General features: G+C 41.7%; 1 protein-coding gene across 5 annotated transcripts in view; it reads right to left on the bottom strand.

Moving 5' to 3' along the window:
• birc6 (baculoviral IAP repeat containing 6) overlaps nucleotides 1–6,946 on the bottom strand; it is a 172,268-nt gene extending 165,322 nt beyond the window's left edge. For all 5 annotated transcript variants that reach the window (XM_061745121.1, XM_061745123.1, XM_061745120.1 and 2 more), the window contains exon 1: nucleotides 6,532–6,946. In XM_061745121.1, coding sequence (XP_061601105.1) covers nucleotides 6,532–6,736 — 205 coding nt within the window. In that variant the 5' untranslated portion in view covers nucleotides 6,737–6,946. The remainder of the gene's footprint in view (nucleotides 1–6,531) is intronic.
• Between the last annotated feature and the right edge of the window lie 13,394 nt (nucleotides 6,947–20,340).

The raw sequence follows: 20,340 nt of genomic DNA on the forward strand, positions 1-20,340 counted from the left end.
GTTGCCACTTGAAGCTTCTTTCACTCATTTTTAACTTGATATCAAACACAAGCCACAGATCCAGCAGCAGATCTATCATCTCCTCCAGGTTCTACATCTTTAGTGTTGTTGTCTTCTCCGTTTAGACACAATCAAATACGTCACAGCAGCTTCACTCCAACCTCCTACTGCTGATCTGGGTGTTGAAAAACAAACGAGGACAAAGCGGGTGGAGGCGGTACGAGGCGTGACGAGTCAGGGCGCGCTGAGTAGGTACTAGTGGAAAAGGGCCACAAGAGATAAGGACAACTATTGTGCAAAAAACAAAAACAAAAAAAAAAAAATCATACACATACGAAGAAAAGAGCGCTGAAAGTTCACGACTGCTTCACGAACCGTAACGGGAAATGCGTTGCTACCAAGCAAACCAATCACAGCCTCTCAGTCTGCGTTGGTCTGCGACCTCTTGGCGCGTAGTTACAATTTGTGGGAGGTGCGTCAGGCACGGCGTGGCCTGCGGCGTGGCCTGCGGCGTGGCCTGCGGCGTGGCCTGCGGCGTGGCCTGCGGCGTGGCCTGCGGCGTGGCCTGCGGCGTGGCCTGCGGCGTGGCCTGCGGCGTGGGTGCAACCTGCGGCGAACGCTCAGTGTGGATTTAACGCAGAACCATAATCCAAACCTTAATACATAAACATCACATCAACAAAATTAGCTCATCTATTTCTTAGGTTTGGTACATTTCCTCAGTTTAAACATTTGATGTTTTCTGTGTTCTGTTATGATGTGCAAATGACCATATTCTGTTTTGATTTTTTGCATTTTACACAATGTCCAGTTTTATTTTTTTAAGCACAGTTATACACACACACTTGTTCAGTAGTAATAAATAAAAAAAGGTAAAGGTGACATCATCAAAAAAAGTTGTCATTTAAGATGTCAGACTACCAAATCAAACGAATTCAAGTCTCTCTTTCAGAGCTGTGTTACACAGGCACTGATGTGCAAAACGAAAACCAAAGCTGCAGAGATCCCGCTTGTTTCAGTCCCCATCAATGCTGATCACATTATCATTGATGGGTGGAATAAACTGAAGACACAAGAATTGGCTAATATATTACTTTCTTAATTTTGTAAAATAAAGGGTAACACATCACATGTATGTGATGAAAACACAGTGGCAATAGAAAGTATGTGAACCCCATGCAATTGACAGGTTTCCTGCATTCATTTTTATATTAGTCTATGGATCCACTTTTTCACCATCACTGAGAATGTCTTAATGGTTCTCTTTAATAAACACACAAAAATGTTAATAAACTGCGTATTATCATTTTAAGCACATTGCGCTTGTCAGTTATTATAATTTAGATGAAGGTCATATCACATTTTATGGCTAATGGAGAAAACCAATAAATTCATAGTGATTCACATACTTTTTCTTGCCACTGAGCTACACAAGCAGCTGATGTAAAGTTTGCAACTCAGCAGGAGAAGAAAATGCAACCAGTCAGAGAGACCTTTCAATACTGTTTAATTAACACTGGCCAACATGCAGACTGGTTTGTATAAACACCCTGGCTTTGCCTCGCTGTTGGACCAGCTAGCTGCTGCCATCACCTCCCTCTTCCCTCCTCCTTCCATGACCAAACTGCTCAGACGACTGCAGGATGTGACGACCAGCTGCTGCTCCATATGGAACCGCGCATATCAAAACATGTCCTGCTACCAACTCGCATTTGGATAAAGAGAAGTTGAGACAGAATCCACTCAAAGCTTTCTTTTGATGCCAAAACGTGTAACTGCCTGTAACCGTACGTTCACACAAACGCGATGAAAGGGCCCCGAGTGTCGCTGTCTGGTCACTTTGTATGGGGTGACATCAAGAGTTGCTGAACTGAACTGAACTGGGGTTCTGTGCGTCACGCAGGCTTTTGACGCTTCACTGTGAGCATCAGCCAATCAAACTGTGGCTACACAACTAGTGTGCAGCAATGAAATACTACACGAGGGAGGGGACACTTTCAAAGTGTGAGGCTTATTTGTGTGATGAGCACAAACACATATGATTGTTCGTTTGTGGTATGATGTGTAAATCATGTGTAAATCATGAATTATCAACTGTTTCTGATTGGTTCCAGATCAATAAGCTAATTTTTTGTACATTATCTTTGTTATTTTGTCACTGTTGTTGATGAGAGTGGAAGTCTGTACAAGCCCTTCAGGCTTCGTTCCCTCCATGCACTGTTTTTAAAAAAGGTTTGCGCTAAATAAATAAATGTAAAAGGCACGTCAAAAGCACAACCATCAAGCAAAAACACAAGACTGCTAATTAAGCGTACGGTAACCCGCCAACCTGTGTTGGCACCCCTTCCTGCAGCGGCTCTGGGACCGGCCGAAGGCTGCGCTCCCATAACAAACTCTTACTGACAGCTACTTTGGCCACGATGATCACTGATGTCAGATGTCTTCCTCAGCACCAGCAGAAAGCTGTATCTTGATTTTTTGTATCATTTCCGTTTCATGTTATCTCTTTGTACAAATCTGTCCTATTCCTGTGTTAATGTTCTGATGGATTGTGATACTGATTTAAGTCAGTAAGTACGTTTACATGCAGCAAAGAGATCAGATTTCTGATTGTATCAGATAACGACATGCAGAAGACCGGATCACTTGTCTGAGTTTACATGCTGTTCAGAGATCGGATAAATGGCCAGAGCATGGCTGACTCCGTGACGCTAGATAGGGCTGTAACCATGGTAGCCATTTCAACAAAGAGCCCCCTCCGGTTGACCTCCACTTAACAACAAGAAAAGCTGTCGTACGACGACCTGGTCTGATTTGTTGTTCCGAGTTTGTTCCCTTTGTTGCCACTAACCTTGCAAGAGGCGCAAAAGGTACAATAACCCTTTTTAAAAATTATTATATTATAAAACGGCAAATTTACGGGAAAATACCAATACGGGAGGACGGCGGGAAAGAGGGGTAAAATACAGTCGTTTCCCAGCCAAAACGGGAGACTTGACAGGTATGATAAAGTAACAACTCAACATCTGGCAAGCAGAAAAGTGAAACTTGCCGATGCTTCAGCACTTCTGCTGGAACTAGAAGATGTCCTGCAGTTTCATGAGCTGGAGTGGAAACAAATCACAAGTTTCCTACTGGACAATTGTGTCGTTATGAAGGGAAAGAGGACTGGACTTCAGACACAAGTTAGGAGGGCCAGCCAGGTTCTTTCCTCTTTTTATTGTTCAACTGTTGCACTGTAGGTGTTTTGCAAATAAAAAAAAAACAAACAGTGCAAGTGATATTTTTATATATATATATATATATATATATATATATATATATAAATGTTGTCCTTTACTGAATTAATACTTCCACCAATTAATTAGCCTGCCTGAGTTTCACCTGCCCTTATAACATTATGACCTTTAATTTAAAATATTCCTATTTTAGATTGTAGGTCATCTTATACCCCGTCAAACACAATGACAACTAGCGGTGTCCAGAGCCTTCGCCCTCCGTCCTCCTTTCACTTCCGGGTGAATTCACAGCCCACGATTTATGGTCTCACACTGTACGACCCGATGCTCTGATGCGACCCGTCTGCTCGCACTATACGTACGTATATGACTTGTACTTTTACCGGTACGTGGAGAACAGAAAGGTTACCCGGCGAGGCAGCCCTGGCTATCCGTTAGCGGGCATGAGGAAATGTCACGGTGAATCTGAGGAAAACACTTTGAAACATTCATTAACCATCAGAGTGTCTGATAAACGAACAGTCATGGTGATGACGTCCACAGCAGCAGGGTCACCGCGCAGGCGCCAGGCCCGGGACACGTGCTGGAGGGCGTACTGGCTGAGCCCGGGGCCCGTCCGGGACTGTTGACAGGCTAAGGCCCACCTGTCAGAACCACACAAGCCCGGTATCTACCATGGATCAGAACCAAACAAGCCCATAGAGATGCACCGATCGATCGGTATCGGACGATAATTCCCCGGTTCTGATCGGTGTTCTGAAAATAACAGTTTAAAGCGGGTTGATCTGATGACGTTCACCACAACAACCCGCGCTGCGTTCCCACATCTCAGGCCCTGTTTACACGTAGCAAAAACAGTGGTGTTTTCATGCGTTTTGGCCGTTTACACGAAAACGAAGCTCAAAGTCACCAAAAACCCTTATTTCTGAAAACTCCGGCCAAAGTGGAGATTTGCAAAAACTCCGTCTTCACGTTTGCTTGTAAACGGAGGGAAACGGACATTTAGGCTTCAGAACGTCACATTATGAGACAGAAACGTCACCAGCGTCATGACTGTGTGACCTGTGTTTACAATTTGTTTGGCCACTGTCAATATTTTCTTGTATTTTACCTGTTTTATATTCTAAAGTCACACTTAAGTAACTCCACTTCTCTGTCACTCCAAACGAAAGACTCTCGTTCATCTTGGAAGTAACAGGAAGTTACTCGTGTCATTTGTTGATGTTTTTTTCCAGGATTCTGATTGGCTAGCATGACTTTATCTTCTCGTTACACTGCCCCCTGTAGGTTTGGCTGCTCATAGCACCTTAACAGTGTATTTATGCGGGTTCGTGTGAATGATGGAATTTTTCAAAACGTAGAGGGGGAAATATCAGTTTTTATAAATACCTGGCTATGTGGAAACGTGGCCTCAGACCGAGGTATCCTGAAGGGGCGTGACCGGCGTCGCCGGTGTGGGAGTTTAACAATGTCCGAATAGAACAAATTTGCAGTTTGCAAGGTGTGTGCAAAGGAAATACCTCGAGGAGGAATGCTACAGAAAAATTTCAACACAACGAACCTGATAAGACATTTGAAAGTTTCTCACATCAAGGAGTATATGAATTTTCAAAGTTGTCGCTAAGGCAGAGACAGAAAAAGAGCGTGCAGCAACGCCGCTAACTCAGCTGTAACAGAGACCTATAAACGACAGCAAAAACAGCAAGAAAAATAAAGAACTACATCCTAAGGCAATGGATTCATAAGCCTTGATCATCAGCTGCTTTCTGTTGTAGAAGACATCGGGTTAGATGCTTGGATCCCGGTAAGCGCTGCAGAAACGTAAATATATCACTGATGAATGACCGCCAGAGTTATATCACACTAAAGGACTGTCTCAGAAAATTAGAATATTGTGATAAAGTCCTTTATTTTCTGTAATGCAAAAATGTCATACATTCTGGATTCATTACAAATCAACTGAAATATTGCAAGCCTTTTATTATTTTATTATTGCTGATCATGGCTTACAGCTTAAGAAAACTCTTCTTCTGTTCCATTCCTCCTCGAGGTATTTCCTTTGCACACACCTTGCAAACAGCAAATTTGTTGTCCTATTCGGACATTGTGAAACTCCCACACCGGCGACGCCGGTCACGCCCCTTCAGGATATCTCGGTCTGAGGCCACGTTTCCACATAGCCAGGTATTTACAAAAACGGATATTTCCCCCTCTGCGTTTTGAAAAATTCCATCATTTACACAAGATCGTTTTCAAAATCTCTTCATTTACACGAACCCGCATAAATAGCTGTTAAGGTGCTATGAGCAGCCAAACCTACAGGGGGCAGTGTAACGAGAAGATAAAGTCATGCTAGCCAATCAGAATCCTGGAAAAAAACAGGTAAAATACAAGAAAACATTGATGATGGCCAAACAAATTGTAAACACAGGTCGCACTCATGACGCTGGTGATGTTTCTGTCTCATAATGTGACGTTCTGAAGCCTAAATGTCCGTTTCCCTCCGTTTACAAGCAAACGTGAAAACTGAGTTTTTGCAAATCTCCACTTTGGCCAGAGTTTTCAGGAATGATCATTTTTGGTGACTTTGGGCTTCTTTTTTGTGTAAACGAATGGCCAAAACACAGGAAACCACCACCGTTTTTGCTACGTGTAAACGGGGCCTAAGGTTTATAGTTAACAACTTTTATCAACTCTAAGAGAGTGAAATATCTGCTGTTGTGTGTATTGTTGCACATGTTGTGTTGTACATAATTATTACCACAAGAAAGCTGAAGCCACTAAGCTACACTTACGTGGAGTCGCCTCTAAAGGTGAAATATTAATCAGCCTGAAATCAAACAGTTAATTCATGATACTTTCTCATCTCCTAATGTTGATACCTAACAATACAATGTCAGTGTCGTACATGAGATAACAATATTGACAAGTTTATGGATTTCACGCTGTGATCGGTGATTGGCAAATACTGCAGTTGAAGAACCTGGTACTGGTACCAGGTTCCACCAGGGATCAGACCCAGCCCGGTACCACCGGTCCCGGTACTCACGGTGGATCAGCCCGGTATCATGGATCAGACCCAGCCCGGTACCACCGGTCCCGGTACTCACGGTGGATAAGCCCGGTATCATGGATCAGACCCAGACCGGTACCACCGGTCCCGGTACTCACCGTGGATCAGCCCGGTATCATGGATCAGACCCAGCCCGGTACCACCGGTACCCCTGGTACCCCCGTACCCCTGGTACCCCGGTACCGGTACTCCCCGGTCCCCCCCGGTACCGGTACTCACCGGTGAGCTGGGACGCCTGCAGCACGGCCCCGGAGGTCCCGTCTATGACCTTAATGCTGCCCCGGCTGGTGACGGCCAGCAGCGCGTTGAGCTGCGGCTGGTAGGACAGGCTGGCCAGGCCCTGGTCGTCGCAGCGCAGACAGCCGTCTCTCACAACAATCCAGTCCGAGGAGCTGGCCGAGCCCGGCGAGGCCGCGGCCGCCATCTTTACGATCTTCGGTCCCTTCCCTTCCCTGCTGGCTGCTGGTGAGGATCCGCCGATACACGTAATACTACTGACTCTACCAGGCTGATTCCGAACCGTGACTGTCCGGGCCCTGCTGACTCCCTGTGCGGCGTTCTCTCCCCCGCCCGGAACCGCGGCTCTGGCTACTCAGCATGAGCGGAGGAACGGTCGCTCTGTCAGCTACACCATTGGTGCTCGCAGCTGGCGTAGCTCCCACACAACTCTCGCGAGAACACACAGGAACTCCGGCTCGCTCTGGCAGCTACACCATTGGTGCTCGCTGCTGGCGTAGCTCCCAGCTAATTCTCGCGATAACACAGAGGTCGGACCGACAGACGAACGGCACACAAACACAAACACACACACAAAGCCACACACATGTACATATAATATATTAATATATATATATATATATATACATATATATATATATATATATATATATATATATATATATATATATATATATATATATATATATATATATATATATATATATATATATATATACATATATATACATATATATATATATGTGTGTGTGTGTGTATATATATATAAATTAACAAAATATATAAATAATAATATAAATAAATATATATATATATAAACAAATTTAAAAAAAAATATTTATATATATATATACATATATAAATAAAATATAAATAATAATATAAATAAATATATATATATAAACAAATATATATATATATATATATATATATATATTATATAAACAAACAAATTAAAAAAAAATAATATATATATATATACATTTTAAATAATACATAAATAATAATATAAATAAATATATATATAAACAAATAAATATATATATATACACATATATAAATAAAATATAAATAATAATACAAATAAATATATATATATATATATATATATATATATGTATATATATATATATATATATATATATATATACAGTATATATTATATTAACAAACAAATAAAAAAAAAAATATATATATATATATATATATATATATATATATATATATATATATATATATATATATATATATATATATCCTGGATGTGTATGAATATTTAGAAGTTATATTGAATATTTACAATATTTAAAAGTTACGTTTTGAACGAAATGAATGAAGAGCATAAACACTCTTTTTTTTCACCAGAAGTTAACAGAGATACCCGGGTAATAGACCAAGAATAGCTAGGGTTTACAGAGAATAGTCTGACAGAAAAATCTGCTGCTAGTCCAAGACGCGAAAAACACATGGAAGCGCACAACGAGCACTGGAAATCTGCAAGAGAAAAAACAAACAGACACGTGAACAGGCAGAGACATGAGCAGCAACTATCCCAGGTCCCCGGGACCCAATCACAGCTAGGCTAGGCTACCGCAACTATCTAACCCCCAAACCTGTGGAGCGAGCATGCAGGTGAACGAGCAGATGTGTATGTCTGTGCAGCTGTGTGTGTGTGTGTGTGTGCGTGCGTGCGTGCGTGCGTGCGTCCGTGCGTGTGTGTGTGTGTGTGTGTGTGTGTGTGTGTGTGTGTGTGTGTGTGTGTGTGTGTGTGTGTGTGTGTGTGTGTGTGTGTGTGTGTGTGTGTAATAATCCTATCAAAGCTCCACCTGAACTGTAACTATAGTGGGGGAGGGGGGGGAGCCACCCGCGAGACCAGAGGCCGACCAGGAAGAACCCGGAACACAGGCCACCGGCCACCCCACAGAGGGGAGAAGAGGGCGGGAGGAAACCCACCGCCTGCGAGGCCCCCACGACACGGGAAGAAGCAGCCAGGGATCCCGCGGCGGCGGACCGCGACCCAGGCAATCCCCGGCCATCCGGTCTGGGCCGGACACGTGGCCAGGAGGCTCTCACCCTTCAGGCCAACGACCCCCACCCGGCGAGGGGCCAGCCTGCCCGGAGAGGGCCGACATGGGCATGTGCACCAGCCCCCACGAAAGTGGCCCCCCAGGACCAGAGGGGCGCCCCGCCGCGGAGGCAGCGGGGGGGACCGGAGACGGGCCCGGAGAGAGGGAACCCCCCAACAGGGCGACAGCCGCGCGGGCCCGACAACGGAGGGACCCAGACCCAGGCATCCCATTCATTCATCCATTCACCTATCCGCTATCTATAATATAGTATACTAACAATAATAATAATAATAATAATAATAATAATAATAATAATAATAATAATAATAATAATAATAATAATAATAATAATAATAATAATAATAATAATAATATAATAATATAATTTGTCCTGCCGATGGAGGCCCAAAATTTGTGCATCTTCCATCGCAAGACCCTTTCATACCCACACTCACCGACAAAGACAAGGACACTCATTCACTCACCGTTTCCCCCTCCCCGGGGAGTTCCAGCACCGTTTCCCCCTCCCCGGGGGGTCCAGCACCGTTTCCCCCTCCCGGGGGGTCCAGCACCGTTTCCCCCTCCCCGGGGAGTTCCAGCACCGTTTCCCCCTCCCCGGGGGTCCAGCACCGTTTCCCTCCCCGGGGAGTTCCAGCACCGTTTCCCCCTCCCCGGGGGTCCAGCACCGTTTCCCTCCCCAGGGAGTTCCAGCACAGTTTCCCCCTCCCTGGGGGGTCCAGCACCGTTTCCCCCTCCCCGGGGAGTTCCAGCACCGTTTCCCCCTCCCCGGGGGGTCCAGCACCGTTTCCCTCCCTGGGGAGGTCCAGCACCGTTTCCCCCTCCCCGGGGAGTCCAGCACCGTTTCCCCCTCCCCGGGGGGTCCAGCACCATTTCCCCCTCCCCGGGGGGGTCCAGTACCGTTTCCCCCTCCCCGGGGGGGTCCAGCACCGCCAGGTAGCCCCCCGGGCAGCACAGCGAGCCCGCCAAGACCCGGGCACCGCGACCGCCCCGCCCCAGGCCAACGAGGGAACGCGGGTGGAGTATGTCAAGTTCACTCACACTTTTCATGCAGATAAAGTTATGATAGCTAGCCATTTTATACTATAGATGCAGTGCAGCTCTCGCCAACTAGAATGAGCCCAATCATGCATACATCTATAGCTGATTATAACTCTAACTGAAGACATATGTAAAACAAATTAGCCCCTACATTAGTGATCATAAAAACGTTTTTTTTTTACTTTTTTTGTACCAAGCTGTAAATATGTTTTTCTTCTGCTCTATTGAAGCGTTTAACATGAGATCCAGCGTAAAAGCACTCACTTTTGGAAGCAGCCTCTAGTGGTCATTGGAGAAATTGCACTGACTTCAAAAAGGAAAACTGGCATTGACTCATTAGGTTCATTGTTTCGTGTTTATATGAAACGACGTGTATATATACGGAAGAGTATTAGGACCAGGCAGGAGAAAAATAAAAATAATATTTTAGAGGAGAAAGATTTTTTTTTCATTATGAATTTTGAGAAAAAAGAGAGAGAATAATGTTGAAGTACAATTTCGAGAAAAAAGTCGAAATGTTGAGAAAAAAGTCAAAATTTCGTGAATAAAGTTGAAATGTTGAAAAAGGCGAAATTTCGACTTTATTCTTGACAATTGTTTGGCAATTGTATTTCAATATTATTCTCGACATTTCAACTTTTTTTTTTCTCCTGCATGTCCCTAATACTCTTCCATATATATATATAAACGTATATATATATATGTATATATATATAAACGTATATATAAACGTATATATATGTATATATATATATATATATATATATATATATATATATATATATATATATATATATATATATATATATATATATATATATATACATATATATATATATATATAAAGTATATATATAAACGTATATATATGTATATATATATATCAAAAGGACTCTTGATGGGTGGCACCCAACTGATGACCCTGCCTGGTGCCCTGCGGATACGTGCATGTCAAGCAGTAGTAGCCTACTAACTTCTGAACATGACTGTAAATATGTAAATTAGTTATAACAAGGTGTTGCAGCTGGTTCACTACCAGGAAAGACAGATTACAACACTCCTTTGAGAGAGAGGAACTGAACGTGGAAACATATCTTAGTGGTATCAAATGCAGACAAATGCAGATAATTTCATGAAAAATAATAGGACATTTTGAATTTGATGGCAACAACACATCTCAGCAAAAGTTGAGACAGCAAAAAGGATATAAAAATTCTGGAGGACCATATTGCAACTAATCAGGTTAATTGTCAAAAAATCAATCAGATTATTGGATATAAAAACAGCCCTATTGTATCTGTAGGAATTTTTCTTTCTTCTTTCTTCCGACGAAATGAGGGCCTTTTTTCCCCCTAAACGTGCCCCAAAAGTCACCAAATTTTGCACCTGGCCAGGCCTGGCTAAAAATGTGATATTTAATGGTTTGCATTAATGGGCGTGGCAAAATGGCTCAACAGCGCCCCCTAGAAAACTTTGTGCCTCAAGCCCCACAATACGGTTTGACGTACATGCACGAAAATGGGTACATGTAGTGAATGTTACGGACATAATTCACCTTATTCATCAAGTGTGGTCCCACACACCGTTCATTATTAAATGCAGTATATTGTCCTTCATGCAACTAGTATGGTTCAGGGATGAGGCCCCTTTAAATGTGGTCATGACGTTGAGCTCCATGCGGTTCTAGCTGCTGGACAGCTCCATTTTGTGTTTCAGTGTTCTGAAGTTTTCTAATAAAACAACACACGTTTTTTGAATGGGAAATTGTCTCCGCGTTTTTCTGCAATTCCCACATACACACCTGTATCATGTCGCAACTTAAAGAAAAGTCTCTTGGCGCCATGGCTCAAACCCAACAGGAAGTCGGCCATTTTGAACATTTTGAATTAATCGTGGAATTTTGGTGCAATTTATGCCATTCCTTCGGCGGTTAATACGGCTAGACGCCAAAAAGCGCACCCCCCCTTCATCTGATTGATCCATATTTGATAGTTCCTACTTTCTGCCATAACCTGGTTTGAATGGTTTGACATAAAGACTCGTGGGTGGTGTCATTGGACTCGGTTTTGAGTCCTTGAACATAATTGGTGCAAATTAGCCCCGCCCCTTCGTCTGATTGGTCGATATCTGATAGTTCCAACTTTTGAATGGTTTGGTATATAGAGTCGTGGGTGTTGTCATGCGCTAAATGTCCAGTTCTGAAGAATCTACATGCAAGTCAAACAAGCTTCCACTGCAGCCTGAACGTGCACAAGGGTGCGAGGGCCCGTTCATCGCTGCTTGCAGCTTTAATTTAGATAGCGCTTTTCATAGTCCACACCACAGCGGTGAAGCCCTGGTGCAGAGCTCCACATCCATCCAGGCCAGAACCACCCCCAGGACCACCAGAACCACCCCCAGGACGACCCCCAGGACGACCCCAGGATGACCCCAGGATGACCCCCAGGATGACCCGAGGACGACCCCAGGACGACCCCAGGACGACCCCAGGACGACCCCCTGCAGGACAGAGTCACTCCCAGCATGGAGGCTCCCCATGAGGAAACACTGGAGATAAAAGCTACAAGAAAGCAGGAGAAGATAGGCTATGAGGTTAAAATACACACTAAAAGAGTTTAAAAGTATAACATAAAATCCTAAAAGTAGGTCTAAAAAGCAAGACCTGGTAAAACAAACATAAGAAACATGAGAACAACTTAAAACCATCAGAGCTTAGTAAGACCTGGGTTAAAACCAGGGAAGTGGTAGCCTAGTGGTTGCAGAGGAGGGCTGGAGGACCCGGGTTCAAGCCCCTGGATTGCAACCGAGGTCAACCACTTTGAGCCCCTGAGCAAGGCCCTTAACCTTAACGGCCTTAACGGCCCTGAGGTTCTCCGGCAGGCTGTTCCACAGGCGTGGGCCGTAGTAGTGAAATGATGCCTCACTGTGGGTTATGGTTCTGACTTTGGGAATGATTAAAAGGCCGGTGCCGGAGGACCTCAGAGTCCGCCAGGGTTTATAGGGTAAGAGCAGATCAGACAGATAAGAAGACCCAAGATCATTAAGATGTTTAAAAACTAATAAGAGAACCTTAAAATCAACCCTTGAGTATCTGGACTCTTGGGGCCTGATTTACTAAAGGTTTGCGTGTGTAAAAACGTGTGCAAACTTGACAGCACCCGCAAACCAATGTGCCAGCTGATCTACTAACAGCGTGCAAAGACGACTGCGTCTCAAAAATACGCAAAATAGCACACGCAATTCATTTAGTACTTTTGCCCTGATGAATAATCAATATGGGGCGTACCCGCCAGAAATCGCTAAATACTGGGAGGGGAAGATGCAAATTGCTCCATTTACCACGCGCAATGAGATTTACCAAGCCTGAAAGTAATTGCGGGGATTGTGATTGCGTCTGTATTTAATATGTTTGAAAGGAAGGTGCTAATCTGCTGCTGCAAACTTTGTATTTTATTGATTACTTATCTTATTGAACGTGAAATCATCCTTCGTAAATTACATTTAATTAAAACCTGTGCTTATTAATCACAAAACACAGGTTTTGAACAAATCCGCTCCGACCCGGTGTGTCAGTGATCAGCGCAGACTACAGCTTCGCCTGAATTATGGTTCCGCGTTAAATCGACGGCGTTAAATTTGGAGATTCACCGTTCACGTTTTTATGTGTATGCATTGTATGAGAGAGAGATGGAGAGGGCGAGGGAGGGAGAGACGTGGCCTGTACGTCGTTGTTTTTTGTTTTTTTGCAGTTTGGGTGCACAATACACTTGTGTGTGTGTGTATTAAAAAGAGATTTTGCAGTATGTTGTGTAATTGAAACTGGTTTGCTGTGATCGTTGATGGCAAACTCATATTAAGCATTTACATCGCTGGTTATTATGTGCCTCCCAATTAGATCTGTTCTGCCGCCGACTCTGTTTTAACCTCATCTGCCGTTCTTTTTGTCTTACTGCATTTATTCTATCGCAGATTTTCTCCCATATTGCGTTTCTTTTGGTAATGTTTAAATTTCTTTGTTCATGAATGTGTTTATTTGCCTCTTCCACTAATATTTGTAACTCCACCGCGTCAAATTTCATTTTGCGCTTGCGACGATATCCTGCTTTCCATCCAGACTCTCCATGGCGCAAAGTTTGCGCTCGCAAACCGTAAGACGCGCAACACCTCATTTAAATACTGCTGTTTGCACCTCTTATCAATTGCGCACGCAATCTTAGTTGATCACCCGCAAAACACACAACAACAGCACGCGCAAACCTTTTCAGTGCACACGCAATTTAGTACTCTTTATTTAGGATCTTAGTAAATCGGGCCCTCGGAGCGATCAGGGATGCTGCGCCACAGTAACTTACCTGCTTTTGTGCATCTAACTTGAGGCTTAATTTCTTTCTTAAAAACTTGAGACATATTTCAGCTTAATCCCTTGGTGTGATTTTGTGCCTGAACCCTGTTTCTTCTCCTCCCCTCCATCAGGCCATTTGTTTGGTGCTAACCAGGAGGAAACATGATCTCCATTAGAGATGACCTCAAGAAATAACTCTGAGTTGAAGACCTAAGGAGGAAGTATGATCTGTCGAGCAGAAACTTTTTTTGTTATTTACAGTTGAGATCATTTCTTAAATCTGTTTTGGGATCTGAAATGTCTTTACCCATGCTCAGTGATCTGGAAGGACTGCTTCATGAGGGTAATGCACCTCGTCTTATCTCGAAAGTGTACTCTCTCTTGATGGAGGATGCCCCAAAACCAGGTTTACATAAATCAAGGCAGAAATGGGAGTTGGACTTGGGTGTGACGATGGGTACAGAGCTCTGGTCTGAACTGTGTCAAAAAAGTCTAACTGCCACTATTAACTCCAGATACAGGCTGACCTATTATAATATATTCACCCGTTTCGCATTCGAAACGGGTGAATATATCCAGCTTGTGTTTTAGATGTAGTATGGAAGAGTACCGTAGCTCATTCCTGCACTGCACTTGGTTCTGCACAAAACTTAACACATTCTGCCATGATTTTTCTGACATTATGACAAAACGTCTAGGAGTGCATCTTCTATTAGATCCTCAAACCTGTTTATTAGGAGATACTACAAATATTGATGCACAATTAAGAAAAGCTCAAAAGAAGTTTCTCTCACTGGCCTTGTGTGTTGCCAGGAAGTGAATCGCCATCACATGGAAGTCTGACTCCCATCTTTCTATAGGAAGATGGGTTTCAGAAATGAATAGTTGTGTTCCACTTAAAAAAAATGACATATACGCTCAGGAAAGACTATCATACTTTTACAGAGATGTGGCAACCTTATTTGGGATATATGGACACATTGCCAGCCTCTATGATGGACGGGTTGTAGATTTATAAGCTTTTTTTTTATTTTTTAGCTGTCAGTGCTGACTGTTGTCTACCTTGCCTCTCAACCGTTCTTTCCTCATTTATTTGTTTTTATATTTTCTCTTTATTTTTTTTTGTTGATGGGCGGGTTGGGGAGGGGTTTGAAGTTCTGTGTTTGTGTTTTCATGTATACCTTGAAAAATGCTGAAAATAAAATAACTGAACTAATAAAAAAAAGAAATAACTCTCGGGAAGAGAGGGACACAGGTCCATCAGTCCCCCAGCAGGATTCATGACTCCCAGGCTGACGTTGACCTTTACCTCATTTTAACATCAAAGTTCAATTCAATTCAATTCAATTCAATTCAATTCAATTCAATTCAATTCAATTCAATTCAATTCAATTCAATTCAATTCAATTCAATTCAATTCAATTCAATTAAATTCAATTCAATTCAATTCTATTCAATTCTATTCAATTCTATTCTATTCTATTTGTATAGTGTCTAATACAACAAAAGTTGTCTCTAGACGTTTTCCAGAGACCCAGAACATAAACCCCTGAGTAATTATTACATAAACAATGGCAGGTAAAACCTCCCCTAGTGGGAGAAAAGCCTTAAGCCAAACAGTGGCAAGAAAAACTCCCCTTTAGGAGGAAGAAACCTGGACCAGGACCTGGATCATAAGGGGGTAGAAACCTGGACCAGGACCTGGATCATAAGGAGAAACCTGGACCAGGACCTGGATCATAAGGGGGTAGAAACCTGGACCAGGACCTGGATCATAAGGGGGGACCCTCCTGCCGAAGGCCAAAGTTCTGTTGAGATGATGAGGTTACAAAAAAGTACAAAAATTGTAAATGGTTTGGCCCCACAGCCATTGTGTGACTTTGTTCACACTCGCTCGTTAAGCTCCATCAGGTCCACTAGGATATCCTCAATACTGGATTGCACTATACCATTTCGCCGCACTGTAACTGGGCAATCAGCTTTTTCTGTAAGAGCCACAAAACAGTGGAATACCTTACCTGATACTGTAAGGAGCAGTAGCTCTCTCAGAGTCTTTAAAGCCAACCTGAAAAATCTGTTAAAAGCTGCTCAGCTCTGTAACCATTAATTTGGGCTCTCTTCGGGGTGTGTGTATGTGGGATAAGGGATGGGTGGGTGGGTGGGGGGCGTGTCAGGGTGGGGGGATTGCACGCAGATGTGTGTAGCCATGTTGTTTTAAATTGTGTTCTAAATAATCTGTGTAATTTTTCTTGGTATTGTATTACTTGTTACTGTATTTCTTTTTTATTGTGACCTTTCAAGGGACTGCAGATGCAAATTAGCTTAAAGCTATATTCTGGTACAGTGCATCAGGTGGCAACATTTATGTTTTAACTGTACACTGTCCCTTTTTTAAATAAAAATTGAATTGAATTGAATAGAGTGATGAGCGGAGATCATGATCACGTGACGAGTGCCCCGATCACGGATGTGTGGTCATTGATTACTGTTGCTATGTACGTGGAAGTAAACGTTAAATATATTGGGCTTTTGCACTTCAAATACAGCAATGTTACTGTATGTCATTCTGACCCAGGATGTATTTGTTAGGTAAAATAAGGTATATTCTGGCCCAAATCACAATGTATGACTGTAATTAGGAAAAACATCAATACATTGAAAGATTAGTCCCACCAAAGAATAAAAAACAACAACTTTTTTTTTTATTTTTATCCAGGCTGGAGCTATAAGGGTCAGAATCTATACCTGACAGATCATGTGACCAAACAGGGGTAAAAATGAAACTTAATCCTATGACAAAACCAAATACATTTTTGGAAAGGCCTTGACCTGTAGATTAACATAAGACAGAATGAAGCTCATACATGCCTCCTGCTTTGAAATAATGACCATTGAACCTTGACCTTGATGCATTTTTAAAGGCTTATAATTCTGCGATAAAAGGGACTATAGACATGAAACCAACTGTTATGGAAAGCTCTTGATCTAATGTATCATGGCAGAGTAGTCGTCACTAGGTGGCACTATAATATAAGAGTAAAACATGGTTAAAATTAATTTTCACACATTTAACAATTATATATTTGAAATATATTTACACAAATGTGTGTATCATGCCCTTAAACTACTATGTGCACTCTTATTTTAGTATTACATCCTCCATTTCTGTGAAAAAAATAATATTTGTTTAGAACTACATTTCCCTAGAGTCATGCTATACAGCTTTATGCTAATCAGCGCCATATTTGTAGTCACATTGGTTTGGGTTAACCCTAACATATAAAAACGTTTTAAAAAACATATATCAATTGAATATATCTATTATGTAGTGCATCTCAACTACATTTTATAGAGATGATGTATGTTAAGGAATTGTAAATATGTTTGTTTATTTAGGATAGTTTATTTAACGTCATGTAACTGACTGATGTGATTCACAGTGATTCAACATAAGTTGTAAATGTACCTGTGTACGGTTTATTTTAATATTTACCGTTCAAAAGCAAAATATATTTAACAGTTTACTTCCACGTCCATAGCAACAATAATCAATGACCACACATCCGCGATCGGTAGTACAATATCCGTGGTGCTCACACGGAATTTACTACTTTCCGTGTTGGTGCCACGGAAAATAGTGGTGAGAGGTCGTGGGCATTTCACGGATTTTTGTGAGATCAGCATCTGGATCTGGTTTGTTGTGGTTCCCAAGAACCAGAACCAAGCAAGGTGAGGCAGCGTTCAGTTATTCTGCTCCTCACCGGTGGAACAAACTTCCTGTAGACCTGAGGTCTGCCTGCAACTGTCAGCTCCTTTAAATCAGGGTTAAAAACATTACTGTTTACTGAATCGTACTCCTAAATTAAATACTTACCTGCTGTACTCTACTGCCCTTTGCTTCATGGTTTGGAAATGCGTCCCTTAACAACAAAAACTGCTTAAACCAAATTGTGAAATGGTCGAGCAAGCTGATTGGTGAGTCTCAGCTTCAGCCAGAATCCCTGTTTTCTAAACAGTTACAGAGGAGAGCTGGCTCCATTTTAAAAGACAACTCCCACCCTCTTAAATGTGAGTTTCAGCTGCTCCCATCAGGTCGGAGGTTCAGGGTACCTGCTGGCAAAACGAAACGTTACAGAAATAGCTTTGTACCAGCAGCCATCAGTGCCATTAATAAGTGAGGGAACTGCAACATAACTTTGTATTTATGTTTTGTATTGTTTCCTTTATCTTGTTTTTATGAAAAGGCACATTTTTTATCCTTTTGCTTGGTTTTAATATTTTAGTGGTTTTTTTTTTCTACTGATGTTTTAACTTATTTTGATTCCTATCTTGGGGCCGTCCTTCTTGTTCTTTGTTCTTTTAGCCAAAGCTGTTGTCACTTTATCTTATCCTGTGTTGTTGAGTGTATGGTTTTGGATTGTATGAGGAGGCACTCACTGTGAACCAAATTTACCCAAGGGTACTATAATAAATCTATCTATCTATCTATCTATCTATCTATCTATCTATCTATCTATCTATCTATCTATCTATCTATCTTACTTTTTAAACAACTTGCGCTTTTTATTATTAGACCTCTTTTCCTATTATTTTATTTCATTTTATTTGTTATTTAAGTGTATTCTTGAATTAAATACTTATGATTTTTGAAAACCTAATAAGTTATGGATAACCCCTGAATGCAGGCATTGTGACGAATAGAATTGTCAAATTGGTTTGATTCACCGTACAAATTGTTACAGATTACTTTGTAATACTGTATTTGACCCGGTCTTTGTACGTTTTGATCGTATAGAAACGTAATTCTTGCCATTTTAAGAATGAGATGTACCTGCTGTACTCTACTGCCCTTACTTTTTAACAACTTGCGCTTTTTATTATTTTACCTCTTTCTTATCATTTTATTTGTTATTTATGTTTTAATTGTGTCTTGCCGCTTTTAATGTTGATTTAAACCCTTTGAATTACCTTGTGCTCTTGGCCTCGGCGCTGATGGACGGACGGTTGTGGGATCTGCCGTACACCAACCACCTCACAACAACTACTCTCAAGTTTTTATTACCATTAAGTATTGAGACCTCCTTGAGGGAAAAATCTCAAATCATGGGAACAAAGTGGTAATAAAACATGAATCAAACATCCTTCATCTCATTCTGAACAAGGTAGCTTTGATAATGTGATTCTAATGTCCAAAAAAGTGATTTTCATCCACTCTGACTCCTGACGTAGAGCTGAAGCAGGTCTCCCACGTCGCCTCATACTTAACACAAGTGACTTCTTTCTGTTAAAATGACAACTTGATTCTCATCAGTTTGCGTGCTTCACTCTCTTGTGATTTACACTTATAATATTGCCACTTTAATCTCATGAACTGCATCTTTATTCTCTTAAAATGTCATTATAACTTTAGCTGTTTAATTACAACTGTGTCCTTAAAACAGAGACTTTGTTCTTATGCTGTACCAAGACTTTCATATTTTTTCATTAAAAAATACTTTTCCCCATAATATCAAAGCTTTTTTCCTGTAAATGTTGCACTGCCATCTCGTGAACTATCAACTGTTTTAAGATGTTTGCTTTATTATTTATTATTAAACTAGGATGTTTTTACTCCTTACTGAAACTTTACAATACGGCAGCGTTTTTCTTGTTTCTTGCGTTATTGGACCCGCAGCTTCTGCACCGACAAACGCTAAACATTTTGCAGAAAGCAGGGCCACACAAGTCCATCTTGAGCTTTACTGTCTCCCCTACATGTTTCTAATGTGCTTATTTTCCTCTGTGGAATGAAATAAGACTCAAACTTGGACTTTTTTTGTTTCTGTAATCAGAAAAGATACTTTGAAATTAATTTGCAAGTAATTCAGCTGTTGCAACATACAGCACTGTTTAATGTAGGAATGTCATCTGTTTTTACTGTGTATAAATCAGAGGTCAGTTAAGGGAAAGCAGATTATTAACTAACAAACCACTGTTAATTTACTGCAATCAGTCATGTAATGATCATAAACAACTGACACAAAGGTCTCATGGATTGGGGTTGGGGGTGCAGGGGGGGGCAAGGCACCAAATTATTTAGCCGACATCCTGCTGCTCAAAAACCATAAATATGTTAAACAAATCATTGAAAAACTAAAAAGCATGACTGGACCCACGTCATGGTAGTACAGGGCTGTGGACGAGGGCTGAGTCTCGTCTGCGATGCTTCTAACAGGGACTTACCAGTTTGCAGCATCTTCAATGTGATTAAATCAAAAAGATCATAATTGCTAGCCACAAACAACTGCAGACATTTGGTGGCGAGACATCTGCACTACCAGG

Source organism: Cololabis saira, chromosome 17, assembly GCF_033807715.1.
Source record: "Cololabis saira isolate AMF1-May2022 chromosome 17, fColSai1.1, whole genome shotgun sequence".
NCBI lineage: Eukaryota > Metazoa > Chordata > Actinopteri > Beloniformes > Belonidae > Cololabis > Cololabis saira.